At 55.2% G+C, this 20,064-nt stretch overlaps 8 protein-coding genes across 8 annotated transcripts; 2 read left to right on the top strand and 6 right to left on the bottom strand.

Moving 5' to 3' along the window:
- Nucleotides 1–148: 148 nt before the first annotated feature.
- Nucleotides 149–2,248, bottom strand: J3D65DRAFT_653368 (threonine dehydrogenase). The gene is made up of 5 exons (XM_066802468.1): nucleotides 1,827–2,248; nucleotides 1,450–1,700; nucleotides 1,304–1,392; nucleotides 769–1,159; nucleotides 149–702 (listed from the first exon to the last, which is right to left on the bottom strand). The coding sequence occupies exons 1-5, from the start codon at nucleotides 1,943–1,945 to the stop codon at nucleotides 500–502; spliced, it is 1,053 nt and encodes a 350-aa protein (XP_066651180.1). The 5' UTR covers nucleotides 1,946–2,248; the 3' UTR covers nucleotides 149–499.
- Nucleotides 2,249–2,420: 172 nt separating this feature from the next.
- On the bottom strand, nucleotides 2,421–4,874 carry J3D65DRAFT_637356 (mitochondrial protein-like protein). The gene is made up of 3 exons (XM_066801495.1): nucleotides 4,718–4,874; nucleotides 4,151–4,662; nucleotides 2,421–4,099 (listed from the first exon to the last, which is right to left on the bottom strand). Exons 1-3 carry the CDS (start codon nucleotides 4,840–4,842, stop codon nucleotides 2,625–2,627), a joined length of 2,112 nt encoding a protein of 703 aa, XP_066651179.1. The 5' UTR covers nucleotides 4,843–4,874; the 3' UTR covers nucleotides 2,421–2,624.
- Nucleotides 4,875–5,478: 604 nt separating this feature from the next.
- J3D65DRAFT_111902 (SNF2 family N-terminal domain-containing protein) lies at nucleotides 5,479–10,890 on the bottom strand. Its single transcript, XM_066793731.1, has 4 exons — nucleotides 10,337–10,890; nucleotides 10,018–10,266; nucleotides 9,536–9,964; nucleotides 5,479–9,483 (listed from the first exon to the last, which is right to left on the bottom strand). The coding sequence occupies exons 1-4, from the start codon at nucleotides 10,685–10,687 to the stop codon at nucleotides 5,584–5,586; spliced, it is 4,929 nt and encodes a 1,642-aa protein (XP_066651178.1). The 5' UTR covers nucleotides 10,688–10,890; the 3' UTR covers nucleotides 5,479–5,583.
- A 289-nt stretch (nucleotides 10,891–11,179) lies between these two features.
- Nucleotides 11,180–12,690, top strand: J3D65DRAFT_637351 (Brix domain-containing protein). The gene is made up of 3 exons (XM_066801494.1): nucleotides 11,180–11,561; nucleotides 11,620–11,837; nucleotides 11,895–12,690. The coding sequence occupies exons 1-3, from the start codon at nucleotides 11,434–11,436 to the stop codon at nucleotides 12,488–12,490; spliced, it is 942 nt and encodes a 313-aa protein (XP_066651177.1). The 5' UTR covers nucleotides 11,180–11,433; the 3' UTR covers nucleotides 12,491–12,690.
- A 177-nt stretch (nucleotides 12,691–12,867) lies between these two features.
- J3D65DRAFT_537763 (uncharacterized protein) lies at nucleotides 12,868–13,308 on the bottom strand (the record flags this gene model as incomplete). Its single annotated transcript, XM_066796712.1, has 1 exon — nucleotides 12,868–13,308. A coding segment is annotated over one exon (441 nt), but the record flags the coding sequence as incomplete, so codon positions are not given.
- Nucleotides 13,309–13,547: 239 nt separating this feature from the next.
- Nucleotides 13,548–15,124, top strand: J3D65DRAFT_111816 (uncharacterized protein). The gene has a single exon (XM_066793730.1). It carries the CDS (start codon nucleotides 13,902–13,904, stop codon nucleotides 14,967–14,969), a length of 1,068 nt encoding a protein of 355 aa, XP_066651175.1. The 5' UTR covers nucleotides 13,548–13,901; the 3' UTR covers nucleotides 14,970–15,124.
- Nucleotides 15,125–15,568: 444 nt separating this feature from the next.
- J3D65DRAFT_637346 (uncharacterized protein) lies at nucleotides 15,569–16,779 on the bottom strand. The gene is made up of 2 exons (XM_066801493.1): nucleotides 16,247–16,779; nucleotides 15,569–16,163 (listed from the first exon to the last, which is right to left on the bottom strand). The coding sequence occupies exons 1-2, from the start codon at nucleotides 16,297–16,299 to the stop codon at nucleotides 15,755–15,757; spliced, it is 462 nt and encodes a 153-aa protein (XP_066651174.1). The 5' UTR covers nucleotides 16,300–16,779; the 3' UTR covers nucleotides 15,569–15,754.
- A 1,511-nt stretch (nucleotides 16,780–18,290) lies between these two features.
- Nucleotides 18,291–19,910, bottom strand: J3D65DRAFT_559484 (membrane bound O-acyl transferase family-domain-containing protein; the record flags this gene model as incomplete). Its single annotated transcript, XM_066797409.1, has 1 exon — nucleotides 18,291–19,910. The coding sequence occupies one exon, from the start codon at nucleotides 19,908–19,910 to the stop codon at nucleotides 18,291–18,293; it is 1,620 nt and encodes a 539-aa protein (XP_066651173.1).
- Between the last annotated feature and the right edge of the window lie 154 nt (nucleotides 19,911–20,064).

Raw genomic sequence — 20,064 nt, 5'->3', positions numbered from 1 at the left:
TGTGCAGTCAAAGGCTGTCCAGGGCTGCTGGACCGCTTTTTCCTTGTCACCGTCACTCGGGCTGTGGCGAACCTGGAGCGACCAATCGGGGAAACGCTGATCCACCTCTCTCTCCTTGGGCACCAAACATCCACCTTGCAACTTTGTCGAACCTGCTCCTGTTGAGGATTCCTCGGGGGGTTTGGACTGGCTCATTGACTTCGTCCATACTCAGATATCCCATCAACAAGTCCTTTTTGACCTGCGCTTTGCCTACCGCGTCTGTCGAATGTCGGCCAATCAGAACGTTGAAATTCGACCACACTGCTTTCTGGTTGGCCTTGGACAAACCCATCATTTTCCTTCAATCTACTACCCAAAAGAGTAAAGATGGAGAGTATCCAAAAGAGACAACCACCGGATGCTTCAACATGCCGCCTGCTCCCAATGCAACTCCGACCCTGCAACACCATCTCCCAATGCACCACCTCACATGCGCCAACAACACTCCAGGTCCGCTTTACTGGCCAATCTCAAACACAAACTTCTGAACCTCTGCTCTGTCGAACCGCTCGTACGCCTCGATCGCTTGGCTCAGGGGAATCAGCCTCGCAGTGAGACAGTCCAGCTTGTCCTCATGCTCCTTCAAAACCTCCAATGCTTGCGGGAATAGTGACCGCACGGGACACCGGCCCATCTGCAACTGAATATTCTTGTCGTACGCTAGAGTCGTCCGTGTCAGCAAGACTGCCTCCAAATACCAACTCCCTCTGCGCACAAGAAACTCACCTTCGGCACCAGCAAAGGGAATCTCCCCATTATGCACGCCAACGCTACTGACGACACCAAAAGGCCTAACGACATCAAATGCCAGTCTCAACGCCGGACTCAGTCCCACGATTTCCAGCACGACATCGGCGCCACGTCCACCCGTGGCCTCGCGCACTTTCTGGGCGACGTCGACCTCCTTGAAGTTCAGGGGGATGGCACCCATGGCGGCGGCCTGCTCGAGGCGCGAGGGAACGCTGTCGATGGCGAAGATTTGGGCGGGTGAGTATGCGGCCGCGGCGACGAGCGCGCAAAGCCCGACGGGTCCACAGCCGATGACGACGGCAGTCGAGGCTGAGATGCGCGAGAGTGGGAGCCGGCTGAAGGCGTTGTTGGCGGCAAAATAGCCCGTCTGTGGAGTTTGTGTGAGCAGTCAAATTTGAATTATGCGCGGAAGATGGAAGACGCTGAGGCTACGTTATCGCAAAATGAAGGAATAAAGGCTGGGGCAGAACGACAGCGATTCCTCTTCCATGACTGAAACAGCATTGCTTACGGGAAAGATGTCAGCCATAAGAATCAGACTCTTATCCTTAACGCCATCAGGGGCCTTGAAAACAGTCGACTCGGCCAGCGGTATGCGCACTAGAACGCTCCATCAGCACACGCTCAAAACCCAATAACTTTAGGTATTGCACTCACCATACTCGGCTTGGGCGCCGTCCAACACGGGCGTGCCAAAGCACCGCGACATGACGCACCGCGATGACAGATCCAGCTCGCAGTAGAAGCACTCGCCGCAGCTGATGGTGAAGGGACACACGATGCGGTCGCCGACGGCCAGGCTCTTGATTGCTGATCCGACTTCGTGGATCGTGCCTGTCAGCTCGTGCCCGATGATGAAGTCAGGGTTGTCGCCGGCGGCCTCGAGGCCGCGGTAGTAGTGGAGGTCGCTGTGAGAGATCAGGGGCATCAGCTAGAGCGCTGGCGAGCGTGAAGTCTGACATTGAAGACGAGATGGGAGGAAGTAAGACTAGGGAGAAACGAAGAGACAGAGAATGAAATCGAAGCAGACGAACCTTCCGCAAAGCCCTGAGTACTTGACTTTGACCACGACATCGCCCGGCTCTTGAATTTCCGGGATAGGCCTCTGCTCAACTGCGACCTTGCGCAGGCCCTTGAAGACGACGGCCTGCATATTTCCTCTGCAATGATGTACGAAAACTTTTTTCTGCCTCTGCTCTTCCTCTTCCTCTTCTTTTCGTATACAGTGCAAAAAAAGACGAAAAATTCGATGGAGCAGCGAATTCGGTCAGATAAGAATACAAAACCAGCTAAGAGACGCACGCAAGCAGACGTTTAAAACAACGTGGTCCAAAGGGATTAATGGGCTGCCAGTGGATTGATGACGGAGCGTGTTGGTAATATCTTGTGCAACTTGAAATGGCTCCTTATCTAGACGGAGCAGTCGTGCCCAACGAAATAAAACCCGTGGTTTTATTGCGGGAGGAAAATGTGTTCTTGACAGTCCGCAGACGAGGCTTGCGATGTCGGTTGAGTAAACCGGGAACGTCGGGACGAGTACGATTCGCCGAACCTAGGTGCCAATGGATGCTTTGGGCAGACTTTGTGCATACAGCAGAGATAAATGGCATTATGATTAGAAAGCATGATGGGAGTGTTCGATTCGATGCGTGGTCTAGGAAGTCGAATGCTTTTAAGATCAGTCCAATGGCGGAAAACGACTGGTGCAAGCATTGTACTGCTACATGTTTTACAGGTATCCCTTGAAAGCAACCCGGGTATTCAACGCCAACAACTCCCTCGCAATGCTCTAGGACCCAAACACCTCTTATGACGAATGGCTCAGCTCAAATCTAAGCGGTCCCCTCGACTGCATTTGCAATCTCTCTATCCTCCTCTGCGCTCGGCAGCGCCCCTCTCTCCTTCAACTTTGTCTCGACTTCAACCCACGCGCGTTCCCTCGCTTTATTCCTAGCCTCCTGCTTGACGTAGACGAGGAGCCGCAGCGCACCATTGGGCGTGATTCCCTCAATGCGGCGGGCCTGGCCGACACTCTCGGGCCGCGTGACGGCGAGCAGCTGGCGCTCCTCGTTGGACAAACCGTGAATGCGGTCGTATTCGAGGTCGGGCGGCAGCGTGAGGTTCTCGTCGCGCAGAAAGACGCGCATCAACGTCTGCTGCGTCTCAATGTACGGCGCATACACGCCTTCGATCTGCACGCGCTCGCGCACGCCTGCGTCGTACTTGAGAATGTCTGGGTAGATGGTGCTTAGCTTTTCCATGTCGACTCCATTCATCCGCAGCACTTCGAACGCGCTGCGTCGTGACGTGTCGCGCCGGATGTCGAAGCCCTGCGTCGTCCAGTGCGCCGAGCTGTGCACTTCGCGTTGCAGCATTGCAATGAGATCTTGCATCTGCGCTTGCGTGTCTTGGAAGATCTGCCATCGCTTGTCGTTTACGACGCCTGCGTCACGGCCCTTGGCCGTAAGGCGCATGTCGGCATTGTCGGCGCGCGCAGACATGCGGAACTCGCTTCGTGAAGTAAACATGCGATAGGGCTCGGTGACACCCTTAGTGATGAGGTCGTCAATCATGATGCCAATGTAACCATCGGCTCGCGTGAGGGTGAACGGTGCTTTGTCCTGTGCCGAAAGTCCGGCGTTGATTCCCGCAACGACACCTTGTCCAGCAGCCTCTTCGTAACCTGTAGTGCCGTTGATTTGTCCAGCAAGGAACAGGCCCTTGATATTTTTGGTCTCCAAGGTAGAACGGAGGTTGCGGGGATCGACGTAGTCGTACTCGACTCCGTAGCCAGGCTGGAGCATATTGACATTTTCCAGACCCCTGACTGTCCGGAGCATCTCATACTGCGCATCCGCTGGCACAGTCATGGAAATTCCGTTGGGATAATACACATCCGTGTCGAAGCCTTCCGGCTCCAGCCATATTGTGTGCTTTTCCTTGTGTCCAAATTTGAGAATCTTGGATTCCAAAGATGGGCAATACCGGGGTCCTTTGACTGTTTCTCGGATGTGAATGCTCTTGTCCAGATTTGCTCTTATTACGTTGTGCGCTGCTTCGTTGGTGAACGTCATGTGGCAAAGCATTTGGTCCTCAACCTGCACCCGGTCATTCAGGTAACTGAACGGCATCGGAGGTTCGTCGCCAGCTTGCGGGTCGAGGACGTCGAAATTGATCGTCTTCTTGTCCAGCCGAGGAGGCGTCCCCGTTTTCAGTCTACCCAGCTGGAATCCAGCGTCTCGTAACGATTTACTCAATCCAAATGTCGCAGCCTCGCCCATGCGGCCAGAAGGGAACACGTCCAGGCCTGCACAACAGTCAGAACGATGTGCTCCATTTGCCACCTCGACAAACCTACCTATGTGAATCTCGCCGCCCAAGAAAGTCCCCGTCGTTATGACGATATTTTTCGCCTCAATCATCGTGCCGTCTTCCAACCTGACTCCAGTAATCTTCCCATACCTCCCTTCGCCGACTTCCTCCCTCTCCACCACGATGTCCGCGACCTTGCCTTCGACAACACTCAAGCCAGGGTATCCCACGATCTCCTCGCGCATGTACCGGTTGTAAAGTTTGCGATCGATCTGCGCGCGAGGTCCCCAAACAGCGGGGCCCTTCTTGCGGTTCAGCACGCGGAACTGGACGCCCGCCTTGTCCACGATTCTTCCCACGACGCCATCGAGCGCATCAATCTCTCGCAGCATAGTGCCCTTGCCAATACCGCCGAACGACGGATTGCAACTGCACACGCCCAGGTTCGACAGTGAGGGCGTCACGAGCGCGGTGCGTGCGCCGGTGCGCGCGGCGGCGGTCGAGGCTTCGGTGCCGGCGTGGCCACCGCCAATAACGACGACATCGTACGTGGGGCGGCTACAAGGTGCCTTGGTTAACCTCATTGCTCTGTGAGAACAGTTTCCAAGCTTACCCAGTCTCGCTCGAGATGGTGGCGAAGCCGCGACCTTGCGTGCTTCGCCGGTAATATGCTGCGAGCCGCACACGTGGTGCATTAGTCCACAGCTGGCGCGCTCTGAGAGCAATTGGTCCAGCCATCGTTGGTGCTGTGCGATGGCGTTGGATTGTTGTCTTGGAAGAGCTTAGAAAAGTTCGGGCAGACTGCCACTCAAGCGCGCAATCGATTACCGGAGCTAAGCGGGTCCCGGTCCGGCCACTGGTCACGCTAGCTACATCAGGCAAAATAATTCTACAGGTGTTAAAAGCAGTACTTCGGTCTACATGTAGCCTACACGATAAAGTCGCAAGTTTGAAAAGACCTGTGGATGGCCATAGTGTACAATGAAAAAGAATGATGCCGGAGTCTTCTTCTTACTACATCAAAAGGACAACAGAAAAGAAACCGGTGATGTCTACCAAGAGAATGATAGCATCGTGACGCATTGGGTACTCATTCGACGTTTTCACTATGACGAGAGCGAGCATGCCACCGCTGCCTCTAATGCCTGCACCGTTTTTGTGTATCCCGCATTCGCACAAAAAGTAGTGCCCGAAAGAAAAAAGTGCCCTCAAGTCGGTGGGCCAAACATGTCGAAATGCCAGAACTTGATGCCCGTCAGTCAGTCATAAGCCTCTTCCGGATATTACCAAATCACTCCAGGGCTATCATGCCTAAAATTTCCGCTACAACTCGCTCACCCATGCACGTCACCAGAGCCATCAGCAATCGCAAGACGCTGCTTGAGCGTCTTTGCTTTCTTTGACATCCCCTTTCGCTTGCCCTTGACCGGCACCTCAGAAACAGGTGTTGCTGCTCCAGAAGGCTTCGCACTGCCATCGTCAAAGTGGCCCTCGCCTACATTGACTGTTAGTCACTACCACAAAATACTCGAGCCGGAGATTCGACCTACCTTCATGATACATGTCGTCGAGGTTGATTTCCTTGGCTTTCTTGGCCTGAGCCTTCTTCCTACGGCCCGTTGGCGCATTGGCCTCGGCAGCTGCCATTTCTGCTTCCTTCTTTTCGATCATCTCAGCTTGGTCATCATCCGCGAGCCACATGGCAATATCCTTGGTTCTGTTTTCTCTGGATCTGGTGTTGAAGTCGACCTGTGCGCCTGCGCCACCAGAGATGACAACACGTTGGACTTCTTCCTTTTGCAAGGCACGCTTCCGGATGCGCTCCTCGATTGTGCCGCGAGTGATGAGACGATATACCGTCACCTGTCTGGTCTGACCGAGACGATGAGCACGATCCATAGCCTGACTGTCGATCGTGGGATTCCAATCAGAGTCGTAGAATATGACCGTGTCTGCCGAGGTCAGGTTGATACCAAGACCACCCGCGCGAGTCGACAAGAGGAACACAAAGATCTCGGGCCGTGTCTGGAAGTCAGCGACAGTGTCGCGACGATCCTCCAACTTGGTAGATCCGTCGAGACGACAATATTTGTAATTGCGGTATGTCAGATACTCTTCCATTAGGTCAATCATGCGTGTCATTTGGAAGTAAAGCAGGACACGGTGACCTTCCTCCTTCAGCTTCTTCAAGAGTCGATCCAGAGTTGCAAGCTTGCCGGAATCGGTGACGAAGCGTCTCATCGAGGGAACGGTGACGTGGGTGTAACGTTGCTTGGCATTGGAAGGGGCTGGAAGCATGTCGGTGATGGGTAACCTGTCGGGCTCCACCTTGGCCTCAAGCAGCTGTTGCTCAGCTCTTTCGTTGATGCCATAGAGCGCAGCCCGAACCTCTGGATTGAAGTTGGCTGTGCGTTGTTCCGTCATGGCGTCTTGGCTAGGATAGAACAAATCTATAGGCGGAGCAGAGGCACCGGGCTTCGACGCCGCCTCCATTATCTCGAGTCCTGTAGCCGCATACGCGCTGTTCGAGATGTTGAGAAGGTTTTGCATGAAGCCTTCGTTGGTGACCTCTGCAAGCGGCCGGCGATCGTTGTATTGTACGATGTTGAACATGGCGTGCGTTGGTTGGTAATTGCCGTCGTCTTCATCGTAGAGAACTTTGAATCGGCCAAGCTGACGGGGCTTCCTCGTGATGTCCACGGTGCGGCGGAAGAGGCCATTATGTGCAGCTGAGAAGACTTCGCTGGGCGATGTGTCGGCAAAGCGCAACCATGAAAACTCGCCGTCTTGCCTTGAACTCTCGAGAACATTGTCCGGCTTCCAGATGTTCATTAAATGTTCCAGGTATTTACCTCTCCAACCAGCCTGTGGGTTCTCCGGCCCTGGGACGGAGAGCCTGCCAGGCCCGTTGCCAATCAAACTGGGAATGGAGTATTCGATGAGGTTGCGAACCGAGTAGGCGACGTTGACTTCATGGCCTTCACGCATGAAGGATGCAGTCTCGGCAAAGTGGGCGAGGGACATTGGGGAGTGAGTCTCGGCGCGCTCGAACAGATCCGGGTGATTGCAGACTTTTCGGAATTGCATGACCAAATTCATCAGAGTAGCCGTGTCCTGGTCATCTCCGACCGCGGCCTTCTCGATGAGGTCCATGATGCTGATCTTGTTGCGCAGGTTGGTGTAATAGGCGCGCTGGCGGTAGGTCAAATCGCAGAAGACGTCCATTTCAATCTTGTCTCCAAGCTCCTTTTGCACATGCTTCTTGATACGTCGAAGCATAAAGGGCTTCAAAATCATGTGAAGACGCTTCAGCTGATCCTCGTTGAGCTTGGTGTTTGATTGCGCGTGGCTTTCAATGTCCTTGGAGAACCAATCGCTGAATTCATCGTGGGAGTCGAACAAGCTTGGCATGATGAAATGAAGAAGCGCCCATAGTTCCTGCATGTTGTTTTGAATCGGAGTGCCGGTCAACAGAAGACGGTTACGGCAGTGGAAGCCCAGGAGACTTTTCCATCTAGAGCTCTGAGAGGATTTGATGGCTTGTGCTTCGTCAAGAATCATGTACTGCCACCGGATCTTTTGGAAGTATTGCGCGTCCTGGACCACGAGCTGATATGACGTTACCAAAACGTGGAACGGCGAATCTCTCTTGTAGGTGATGTGCTTGCGGTCCCAAAACTTTCGCAGAATCTTGCGATCCTTGGCGCTTCCCCAGTAGGGCAAGACGGAGAGGTCAGGAACAAACCTGGTGATTTCTTGCTGCCAGTTGTGGAGCGTCGAAGCTGGAGCTATCACCAGAAATGGTCCCCAGATGTTGTGCACTTCGGCGAGGTAAGCCATGACGGAGATTGACTGGACAGTCTTGCCGAGCCCCATTTCGTCGGCCAAAATGCCGTTGATGCCCTGTTCGTACAGATTGACCAACCAATTGAGACCCTTAAGTTGATACTCCTTGAGCTGGCACGAAAGCATCTTCGGTTGCGGGATGTCCAAGCTTTGCAAACTGGTCGGATTCTGAAAGTTCATCTCCTCACTGTCGTCAAAGTCGGCCTGCGCATCCTCGTTGCCTTGATTGAAAGCCCTCGCGCGATCTTGGGCTTCCTTGACCGCATTCTGGGCGTTTGCCATTGCGGCCTGGTGAAGCGCCGTCTCATCATCGGCGTCGAAATCGAGCTGGTCAAAGCCCGTGACCTTTGCGTCCACTTTGGCGTGACTTGCCGGAAGATCGACCGTGTGCGCGTCCGGTTGGCCTTGCTTGATTGTCTGGTTCGAGACGCCGACGTCGTCCGTCGATCGCTCGACTTCATCCGTCTTGACCTTCTTGCCAATGAAGTGGGAATACAGCTCAGTCTGGGAGATCAAGAAATTGAGCTTCCGCTTCTGCCGGTTGGCTTCACGTTCAGCCTCAGCCTTCTTCGCATTCTCCATTTCTTGCTTCTCAGCCATCTTCCTCTGGTCCCGCTCATCTCTTTCGTTCCTCTTCCAGAACGAGAGCATCTCCCTCATGCTTCTCTTTGCGCGGGCCTGGACATCTTTCATGCTCTTATTTGTACGCAGCTGCCACCTTCGGGCTTCTTTGGAGGCTAGCTGGGCAGTTTTGCGCAGGTTCGACTGCTTTGTCGCGAGCGAGTTGTCCTTGATGCGGCAGACCTTGGGCACATCCTTGCGCGCCAGATCCTTCCAGATAGCGTCGTAGAGCTTGTTGTACTCTTTGGATTCGAAAGGCGCGATTGCTGTCGGCACAGAGGCGACCGGAGGACTCGACTCTTCGGTGAAGCTGCGCTCCCTCTTCAGAGCATCCAGTCGCATTTCTTCCTTGGGAGCAATCGCCGGGAGTTCGTCGCCACGATCAAGCGCGAGTTGCGCGGCAGCGGCAGCGTCCTTCTCTGCTTGCTTTTGCTCCTTGCTCTTGCGAGGTCTTGCGCCCTGCCGGCCCTTAGCCTTTCGGCCGTCGCGAACGCCGCCATCCTCGGACATTTGAAAGGTTGACATTGTGCCGCCTTCGAAGTTCGGAGCGTGAGGAGTGACCTCGCGAATATCCGCGCTAGGTGTGCCTCCCTGTAGCAGTCGGTTGGTATTCTTTGCCTTTTGCTCCGCTTTCTCGGCTTCCTGCATCCACCTCCTGACTTCTTCCTCGTCGGTCGCGTTCTCGGCTTTGGCCAGGGCCTCGTCGCGCTTCTGGAACTCATTTTGGAGAGTCTTCTCACGCCGCCGCTTCCGCTGCATGTCCTTTTTACGCTCCTTCTCTTCAGCAATCTCCCGGGCCTGCACCTCTTGCCACGCCTCGTTTTCGTGCTGCGCAAAAAAGTTGCATTTGGCTTGAACTGCGTGGGTCGAGAACGCGTCCTGGTAGCGCTTGAGGTGCGCAGTACGGCGACGCTAGCATGCATTGATTAGCTTTGCGTGGGAAATATGACACGAAGTACCCTACCTTGCGTTTACCATCTTCAATTCTGTCGACGTCAAGCACACGCTTCTTGCCTCGCTCCTCGTATTCTTGGCGATAGCCGTCCCATCCCGCGTCGTCGCCATCGCTCGCGGCCATGTGCTCAATGCGGGCAAACTCGACGTCTACTTCTTTCGGGTCCGGATCTTCGACCATGTTGCCCGAGATGGGTCGCAATGGTGCAGAGAAACCGTTTGTCATGCCGTGTTCTGAGCTTGGATGAAGGGGCGGCGGTCTGAACTCGACGGGAGATGAAAAGGACGGAGCAGGTTCTGTCTTGGTCGGAGGTTGGGGGTCCGCGTAGGATTTGCTGGGCTGAGGTGTGGGAGCCTGGTAGGTTGGCGCAGTCGAGGGCGCCGGCTCGGAGCCGGACATGATGCTGGAGAGCGACATGGGATCGGCACGAGGAGGAGCCTAGCAATTGTCAATCACCAAGCCTGGGATGAAGCCCAAGGACGAAAACTCACGTCTGCTGAAGGCCCTCGGGCTGGCGCGGTCGACGGGCCACCCGATGGGCCGGACATGATGGTTTTGCTGTGGTCGTGATGGTGAGTCGGCGATGATGGAGATGGCACGGGTTGGTCGGTTTGGGGTTGCGGATGAGATGATGATTGAGGTGGCGGAGGTGCGAGTGGCGGAGGGAAAGTCGCGGCTACTGGTGAGTGGTAGGAGCTCCCGCTTTGTCGCGCGTCGCCGTAATTGTAGGGTTCCCGAGTCTGACATGCGCGGTGTTAGCGGTGCTTTCATTCTCTTGGAGCTTGGCACAACCGTGGGCCAACAACGCACCTGGTAGTGGCCTTTGTAGCGTGATTCTGAACGGGCAGCGGCAGGATAGGCGTGGTCGGATGTAGGGTCATAGTACTTTGAGGCCGAGGGGGGAGGATCGCGCGGGTACAGGGTCGACGCGATGGGAGGTAAGCTGGCGGCGGCAGACGGCGAAGTTGGGTGATTGTAGGATGGGTGCACAGGCAAGGGCGCTGGCGTCGACGGGTTGGAAGATGGCGCTCGGTCGGCAGCAAAGGGCGTGTGGGTGGGCGAGTGGGCAGCATTGTAGGCTTGGGGCTGGTGGTCCCCTGGCATTGCGTCGCGGTTGGCGTCGTCGCCATCGGCCAGGCGCTGCATCGTCACGGGCAACATGGCGGGTCGATGGCGGCCGTGTGTTGTCGATGATGGGCGACGTGGAGGGCGAAGGCCATCAAGGAACGGAGGGTGGGAGGAGGGAGAGGGTAGGCAGGATCGCGCAGGCGATTGCGAGGCCGCGACCGGGTTGGTCCAAGTCCTAGTGCATCAACTCTGAGGCTCGCATACAAAGTCGACGTCCTGGACTGGCCACGGGTGTGGGGACACGGCGGCGGAGCCCAACAGTCGGCTCTGCGGCAAAATGCGCGAAAGATGCCAAGCGGGCGTGCCGTACGCGGACAAGATGACGCTGGCGAGGTGGAATGGGATGCACGAAGGCCTGGCGCGACGAGATACACGGTGGTTGACAGTGCTTGATGGCGGCGGCTGAAGACGTCCAGGGCCTGCTACGAGACTACATTACATGGCCTGGGGAACGGGAGACCGAAACCAGATGCGCACCAAAGGCCGTGGGCGGAGTCAGCCAGTCCATCTGGCGACGACACGAACCGTCTCCGGGCGCCTCGTCAGATATTATCCAGCATCAACATCGGTCAGGTCGTTTCTTGGGGATGCCTCTTCCCGCCTCGACCCTGGCACTGGCACTGGCACTGGCACTCGACCCCGGTCCTGCCTGACATTGGTCCGGCGGGCTGGAACATCCTCCATCCGGTGCACGGCCCACCCTGTCCGCCGTCTACCTCCGACGATTTTTTGGCAGCCCGCGGGTCCCAGAATCATCACCATCCGCTGCTGTTTTCGCCATGGCCGCCGTCTACAAGTCAATCGCAAAGGCCAGCGCCCGGGACCACGACGATGCCGACGCCGCCTCCACCAAGCAAAAGGTCCGCAACAAGGTCCTGATTCTCAGTTCCAGAGGCGTGACCTTCCGGTAATGACGCCCGCATGCATGCCCTACCTATCCTTCCGACTAACATCTGCCTGCGCAGCCACCGGCACTTGATGAACGATCTCTACTCTCTCCTGCCCCACAGCCGCAAAGATGCCAAGCTCGACACCAAGACGAAACTCTTCCAGCTCAACGAGCTCGCCGAACTGTACAACTGCAACAACATCTGCTTCTTCGAGGCTCGCAAGGGCCAGGACCTCTACCTGTGGATGAGCAAGCCTCCTAACGGTCCCACTGTCAAGTTCCACGCGCAAAACTGTAGGCTCTCGAATTTCCGCTTCTGTCTCTAGCTGCATACTGACCTCGTCCGCCCAGTGCACACCATGGAGGAGCTCCACTTTACCGGCAATTGTCTCAAGGGCTCCCGGCCTGTTCTCTCATTCGACGCCTCTTTCGACAAGCAAGCCCATCTGCGCGTCATCAAAGAACTCTTCCTCCAGACCTTCAGCGTTCCCAAGACTGCCCGCAAGACCAAGCCCTTTGTCGACCACGTCATGTCGTTCTCGGTCGCCGATGGCAAGATTTGGATAAGGTGCTATCAGATCAACGAGACTGAGGCCTCGAAATCGAAGCCTGCTAAGGATGGCGCCATGGAGATTGACGACGCACCGAAAAAGGGCAACAAGAACGACACCAACTTGTCGCTGGTCGAGATTGGCCCGCGCTTCGTCCTCACCCCAATCATCATCCAGGAGTCCAGCTTTGGAGGCCCCATCATCTTCGAGAACAAGGAGTTTGTTTCGCCCAACCAGGTCAGGAGAGAAGTGAGGCTGTCCAAGGCGGCAAAGCGCAACTTCCGCGCTGAAAAGGGCTTTGAGCTCAAGGCCAAGCGTGGCGACCTCGGTCTCAACAGCCAGGGCAGCCGCGTCAAGGAGGTGGATCCCCTGAATGAAAAGGCTCTCTTTGCGTAAAAGGGAAAAAGTGTTTTGAGCGATTGCATGTCGGACGGCGTTTGGAGTCTGGGAAAATATAGATATCCGTGGACCAAGATTTAGCTGGCTAGCAGGACTTTCTCGAGCAGCGGAGGCACAGGATCACGATGTTGCTCTCGCATGTTGCAATCCCGAGGTCGATGAGCGGACGACTTTTCGCCGCCAATCCTATCCCCAGTCTCCATCATTTTGTCTTGCAGGTACTTGGCGAATTCCGGCTTGAGACCTCCCGAGACGGTGGCTTTGCGCACTCCTCGGAGGAGCACCAGAGGCCTGAGCACTTCCTGCGTCTCCCAGCGTCCCTCGTAGTTTACGAAGCGGACATCCATCTTCTGGAGAGCCCCGTAGCGCACGCATTCCACCAGTCTCCGTACTTGTTCCCTTGTCCGGTCTGTCAGCCCCCTTCCGCTGCAATTGTACTTGATCATGCCCGTGTAGCTGTCGACGCGCTCAACATGGATAAGGTAGTGCCGTATCCTCTGGATATTGCGCTGCGAGAAGTGGTCAAGGAACGAGTATGTACGGCTCGGCGCGAGGTTGTGGTTGTCAGGTAGAATGGTTCGAAAGCGAAATTCGATCTTCGAGTAGCCGCACTCCACCACGAAGGTATTGTCGCCATAGAGGTAGTCGAGGCATTCTTCGGATATTTGGCGATTGACTGAGAGCAGAGCAATGTCACTTCTTTGCCAGACCAAACCATTGTCATCCTGCTTGGAAGGTTCGTGGACGGTTTTGGGCAGAGTGTAGGAGTAGATTTGGAGGCGCAATTCGTATGGGAGTCGGAGGAAAGGTGGGATCGCGGACGCGTCCATTGGATCTCGTTATCGTGAGGTTGATGCAATGAGCCGAGTGATTTTTGACCGTCGATTGGTCGTATGAAGGCGCTGGAAGAGACGAATAGAGAAGCACGTCCAAAGTTCGCACTGTCCCACTGCGAGGTCGCGCGTCGACGGGAAGACCCTCTGAGCGTCAGGCGATAGTGATGACGCGCTTGTCTTGGCGACCTGATGGTCGGGTGGTCCGGGCGGGTGCGCTCTGGGGATCCCGTCCTGCGGTGGATGACCGACGGCGCCTGTGGTGCCACTGTACGATTCACTGCTCCTTGCCTTTACCCATCACTCCTTCCCGCCCTCAATGACAGAACTTTGCCCATCCGGCCATGCGCCGGCCATGCATCTCCTTCGTCATGCAACACCACGATTCTCTCTTCTTGCGTAGCTCTGCTGCTACCCGACTCGGGCGCTTTGGTATCCAACAATCTCCCGGATAAGCTGCACGACGACCAAAAGGAACAGACATCTTGTGAATTCGGTCAACGAAGAAGACAGCGACGGCGCTCTCGATTTCATTGACTTCAATTCGCTCTACGGTTCTCCATCAGCAGACCAAAATGGCGTTCGAGTTCCTTGCGACCGAGCTTGTGGCCAACATCTACCTGCACTGCTCGGTCGAAGATGTACTGGCTCTCTCTTCAACCTGTCACCGCTTCCGCAGCATATACCTTTCGAGAAAGATTCCAATCCTGGAGACTGCTGCAGAAAGACAATTCGGGCCTCTCGTAGATGCGACGCAACTTCTTACATACAACGCCAGCCAGCAAGTTCACGTCATACGCTCTGCGCCCTTCTCGATCGCCCTTTTGAAACAAATTCTCCACGTTGGCCGTACTGCTGAGCAGTGGGCGGACATATACCCATTCAAGAAATGGAAACACAACTTTGAAGACCGGCGACTTCTCTCACCACAAGAGCAGTATCGCTTCAGACGAGCGCTCTATCGACTGTGGCTCTACGGTCGCGCCTTCCACAATCGAGACTACCCTCGCGAGTCACGCGTTCTGACGAGTCGATACCGATCATTACTCCTGCACAACTGGAGCACCTTAGAGCTGACAGAAATCGCCGACGTGTACGCCGTGCTTAGAGACGTGGTAGACGGCAACATCTGCCCGAGCAACGGGACTATTGCGCGCAAGTTCAAGAGGCGGTTCCCAGAAAAAGATCAGAACCAGCTGCTTTTCAATATACACCTCAACTACCCGCTCCCTGCGTCCACCAACCCTTTCGTGTCGCCCTTCCACTCCAGCCCCAGCGCCCTCACCGGCTTCCATAACCACCTGGACTCTGACCGAAATCGCCTACACCACTCCAAGTACAACGCGACGCCGCACCACGAGCCGGGCGCTGAGGGCTGGGGCGACGATATTCCACACTACTACGTCGTCGAAGACATGTGCAAGCTGGAGCCAGACCAGATACTGTACCTAAAGGATCACGCGCCGTTGAAGCGGCAGGTCGAGATTTGCGTGCGGAGCTTGGGTGACTGGTTCGAGAACAATGGACAGACGTGGACGCAGACCTTCGAATTGGTGCTGTTTGAGCGTGGAGAGAAAGTTGAGGATATAATGAAGGCTATTGCAGATGGCGAGATGGGCGTGGCGGTCGTCGAAGACCTCTGAATGCTCCTCGCAAGCCAGAACAGATGTCTGACGGAGAGCAAGCAACGGTCATAATCAAAAGACTTGCCGCCATCTACAGACTTTGAGAATTGGCGACATGGCAACTTGTAAGAAATACCGTGTACTCAGCGGGACCCCCCTGAACGAGTCCACATTTTACGTTGAGTTCAACCAGTACATACGGCGTGTTCTGTCGATGTCAAATCTTTCATCACATAGTCGAAATGGACTTACCTGTAGTGTTCACACCCATCCCGCCGAAACACCCTCCAATATCCACGCGCGCGTCTTTCACTCTTCTCTCTTTATTCAATCAACCAGAATATGACCTTCGCTCCTTACATATTTTTTTCCCCGCACTGCAGACGTCCGGCGCGCTAAACAGCTGCCGGGCAAGCAAGACCAGGCGAAAGGCGCGAGTCGCGCTCGCCAGCCAATCAGCCCTCGCTTCGTGAACAAAGAGAGCCTTTGTATCACGCGACAGACTGGACGATGGGTGGTGGGTGACCGGAGTTGGCTGGTCGGTTCGGCTGCGCAGTTCCACGGGAACAAAGACATGATTGTTCCGTTGGTATGATGAGGACTACCAGCATTATTAGGACGACGAGCGCTGCTGCGCTTTTTCTTATCTTCTTTCCACCATCGTCAAAGCTACACTTTCCGTTCTTTTCCACGGTCGAGCCAACACACCTCAGTGAGAGAGAGAATCAGTGATCCGTGGGCAGCATCATGTTTTCCGCTAGCAGTCGCTCCTATCTTGAGGCGGAAGAGAGCTTGGTACGTGTCTAACTACCAATTCCACGAGCAAGGAAAATGAAAGAAAGAAGAAAAGAAGAAGTCGTGCAAAAGAACAAACGCCGTTGACGCAGAAATCTATAGGTACCCCGTGCCCCCTTCGCTGCACTCCTGCATAGCCTGCAAAACTGGATCTTGACCCTCTGGAACGGCACCTCTTCTATCAATGCGGATCCCTCACCAACGTCGCGTACGGCCTCAGACCAAAAACCCGGAATCGACGGTGCGCGCGCCGACGAACAAACGCACGATTCGGCGCAGGAAACCAATTGTCGTCGGCCGTGTGCTGCGAGTCGACAGTAGAAGCGAAGCCGTGATTCATTCCTGCTCCGTCCAACTCCCAACCCACGATCCCGCTGCCGCTTTGCACGCTGTAGTCGCGCTCCGGACGCGTTCAGTCTTCAGGAACACACCCGTCAGCGCAGCACGGCGACGCAGGTCAGTCGAGAAGGACAGAAGAGCAACGAAAGATTAGCACCCACCGCCTCCTCCGCCTCCGCACCCGCCGCCGCCTCCTCCACTGCTGCCTCCGCATCCACCGCCACCGCTTCCGCCGCCGTCGCCGCCTGAACTGCTGCCGCCCATCCAGGCTCCTCCTCCGTCGGCGTAATGTCTGCGTCGCCCTCCTCCTCCTCTTTTCCTTCCCCCGGACCCGTTGCTATGGTAGTAGTTTGGTGCGGAGTGGTGAGGTTTGGCGGGACCGAGTGATGAGTTGCCCGATGGGCGAGAGGATGAGCAGCCCATTTTCCAGTATTGTACCAGTCGTGGGCCTACAGTTTTACTTGTTGGGGCACCGAAGTTTGGAAGGCGGTATGTTGAGTGTCCGATTTGAGTCGATTCTTGTAAAAGACGGAAGGATATTCGTATTCACCTCTACTTGTATGTGGTAAAGAGATGGAACTTGATGCCAAAGCGATAGTGCTGCAAGGAAGCAGAACGAGTCAGGAAATGACGAAGGAAAGATCTTTTGCTTGTCCAAAGAGGCACGTACTGTTTATTCTCGAGCTGGTGGAGGCAGTGATAATGGGGACATGAAGAAGAGTGGGTTTCAAAGCCATTAATAAATACAGACACAGCGACCAAACGTTGTCGTCTTTCTACCCACCTTGACAGAATACGGACAACCTGCTGACAGTCAGGTGGATGGTGGGTGGGTGCCTACATCCAGAGTTGGTGGTGGGACGTGCTCGTCCTTCTTTTCGAGGCTCTCGCAGCTAAGCCTCGTCCCGTATGTGAGTGTTGAGAGCAGGCTCGAGAGAGGGTCTGACCAGGCTCTCCTAAGCCCTAGCGTGCCAAACACCATCCAACCAGGAAGCATCGAGCGACATGGAGGGGTGTGGCGCGGATGATCTAATTCAGCCTTGTGGGGCAGCGCATATTTCCGGCTTCTCAAAAACAAGGCAAAATCATCAATAAAAAAAGGTTTCGTCCGTTTTGCGCGCTGGGCCTGCAAGAGCCTGCAGGATGGAAATCATCACTGACGCCATCCGACGTGTCAGATTGGACTCGAGTCAATCGTGATTCGATAGGTTCCCAGGAACGCGGTTCCTTCGATGCTTCCATTTGCCTTCGAAGCTTCCATTCGTTTGTGCTCCGTTGCAGCCTCCCCGTGGGGGCCGACCGGCAGTGCCCTTGGAGTCAGCACCAGTGGCCTTGACGAATGGCGGCACTGCCGGTACTGCGCCCTGCATGCTCAGGTACTGACGTATGCAGTGTGACAATCACACAATTCTTCTGGCTTTTCTGCATTGCAGCTTCGCAAGTATCGGCTAACGCGTTTTACGCAGGTGACTGTCGTCTTTTTTTGTATCGTATTGTTGGGCCTCTTCAGACTAGCGCTGCTGCCTGCTGAATCCGCCCCGTTGCCTCGTTTATCTTGGCTTTTCGCTTGTCGTACCGATGGCGCATTCTTGCCTGCTGCATCTTCGCCCAGTTGGGTTGAATGAGTGCGTCGGTGAGGCATGAATATTCGGAAGACGGCTCCAAGCCATCCCGCGAGTAGTTCTGCCTTTCCTTCGACCAAGTCTGTAACTATCTTCGCGTCGGCCGGAAAATCAAACGTGGAACGAGCGAGGATGTAGCCTCGTCTTTTGGGCACCGAGCCACAGTCGCGAGGCTGGCTTGAATCCTGCCGTGTGCGTGGACGTCGTGTCCCGATACAATCAGGACGCAGGATTGCACAGCTCGGTCAAGGCGGTGCTCATGGCGTCCACAACATCAGACTGCGCGTGCAACTTCGGACGTAGTAAATGTCGGTGACTGCCGTTGGCGCTGGCCGGGCTCGCAAGTATCCAGCAGCCGAGAGAGAGAATGTGATCGGGCATGGGAGGTTCCGGGCAAGCACGCACTGGCGGTAAGCGCTAGTGGCCAATCGTCAACATCATCGCGTTGGAGCTGTGAGGCTAGGAAAAAATCTGTACAATTTGACTCTGTGTTATGAGAAAAATGCTAGGCATGGTTGCTGGCGATGCAGGAACTCGGAGGAGAGAGGAGAAAGGAGAAAGTAGAGCAAGACAGGAGAAACGATCAGAATGCTACGCCACTTTGCCACCAACGGTTTCCACGATGCCATTTGACAAACCATGAATCCTCTTGATGCGTCCAACACCACCAACTGGCACCCTCTGGTCCAAAGCCGAGAGCTCTTATCGGACTTACGGGCATGGGTTCGAAGAGCCAGATGCCTCCGCGCGAGAAGTCGTCACAGAGTAGTGGCGCCGTAAAGTAGAACCAGACGTGAACGTAGATAAAGTTACCAATCCTGCGAACCGTTTTCGGCGACTTCTGCACAATGCCGATTCCTCGGAGAAGCCGAACGAGGAGCATCTGGAAGACTATTCCAAGTGTTTGGAGTTCGAAGAATAGGAATGGGCCAGAGAGGGGATTCGTGTCGCCGATTTGAGTGTAGCTCCCTGCGGCGTGCAGGAAGCCTGATAGCGTAAAAGCAACAACAAGGTGAAGAAGCTTTGCAAAGGTGGACCTTGGGTTCCCCCCGTATGCTTTGATGATGCTCTTCGCAGGCGCCTCGAATGCGAATCTGAAAGATTGGTGCCACCAACCGCCCCACCATCCTGCAAGACCTTTGTCCAAAACGTTGCTGAAGCTTCCAAATGCGTCCGGATATAACCAAGGCTCTCCCCGCGCGCCAATCAGATCGGATCCGAGCAGGCCGACAAAGATGATAGGTGCCATGTCGAAGAACCACGTGAGGGCAGTCTTCATGGCGTATAGACATACCGTCAGCCGATAGGCTTTGGTCAGGACTGGAGATATGCGGATGAATTCGGGAAGAAACGACGGTCCGGGAGCATCTATTCGACCCCAGAAATACGGGTCGAGTGTGATGAGGACCTTTAGGAGGTCGAGAGCCAGGTATCCTTTCAAGAAGTTGAGCAAGGCTTGACGAAGACGTTCTCCACGGTTGTCGTAACGACGAGTTCCGTCGAGTCCCAGTTTGGTGGTTTTTGCAGGACGTGAAGGTTCGCTTGAGTCTTGCGCGATCTGCTTTTGTATCTCTGGAGGTGGAGGCGGAATCGTTGATATCCTCCAGTTCCAGCCCATGCCGCGGAAGTTGCAAAAGAGGTCGAGAACCCAGTCCAAACGCTCAATAAAAGGCGAGGTGGGATAGCTCTGCCAGGAATAGCTCCCACTTGATGCAGATGACCCATTTGCGTGTCCGTTTGGCTCCGACGTGGAATCCACGTCAGGGGCGTCGTCGTCTTTCTTGTGAAGCACCCCATTTCCAAAGCTCTTGGACCGGCGATGTGCACCTTCGGAGCGTTCTATCCTCTTGAAGTCGGTCTGTGCGTCGTTGAAAATCATGAGAGTTGCGGTCCATATCAGCGACCAGGCAGCAACGAGACCAACGGCAAAGGAAGGAGCGGAGTTCCGTGCTCTTGAGTAGAGAATCAAGTAAATGGACAGACTGGCGTTCAATAGCCAGATGGGATAGCGCATGGACTTGAGAAAGCCGGAATGAATATGTGGAACGAGAAGATAGAGAAAACAGAGGAAGGCTCCAAACGTCACCCAAGGGTATGTGAATGGAATGAACAATCCGGACTCGATTCCGTCATCGTATTTGGCATGGAGTAGGCTTATAGCTTCAGCTTCAGACCTGGGAATCTGACCTGGTTGAAGGTTCATGATGGCCACAACACGTAGGGAAAAATGAAGGCTGCAGCCATGGCGAGTGGTGGCGGTGGGTTTTTGAGACTTGGAGGAAGAAACAGTCCACCAGCGGCACGCACGGCCCGGCGGCGAGCTGCTGTGAGCAGGGCATGGATGGATAACCTGAAGT

Source organism: Phyllosticta citribraziliensis, assembly GCF_038025025.1.
Source record: "Phyllosticta citribraziliensis strain CPC 17464 chromosome Unknown J3D65scaffold_12, whole genome shotgun sequence".
Classification (NCBI taxonomy): Eukaryota; Fungi; Ascomycota; class Dothideomycetes; order Botryosphaeriales; family Phyllostictaceae; genus Phyllosticta; species Phyllosticta citribraziliensis.
This window is presented reverse-complemented; position numbering and strand designations above follow the sequence as displayed.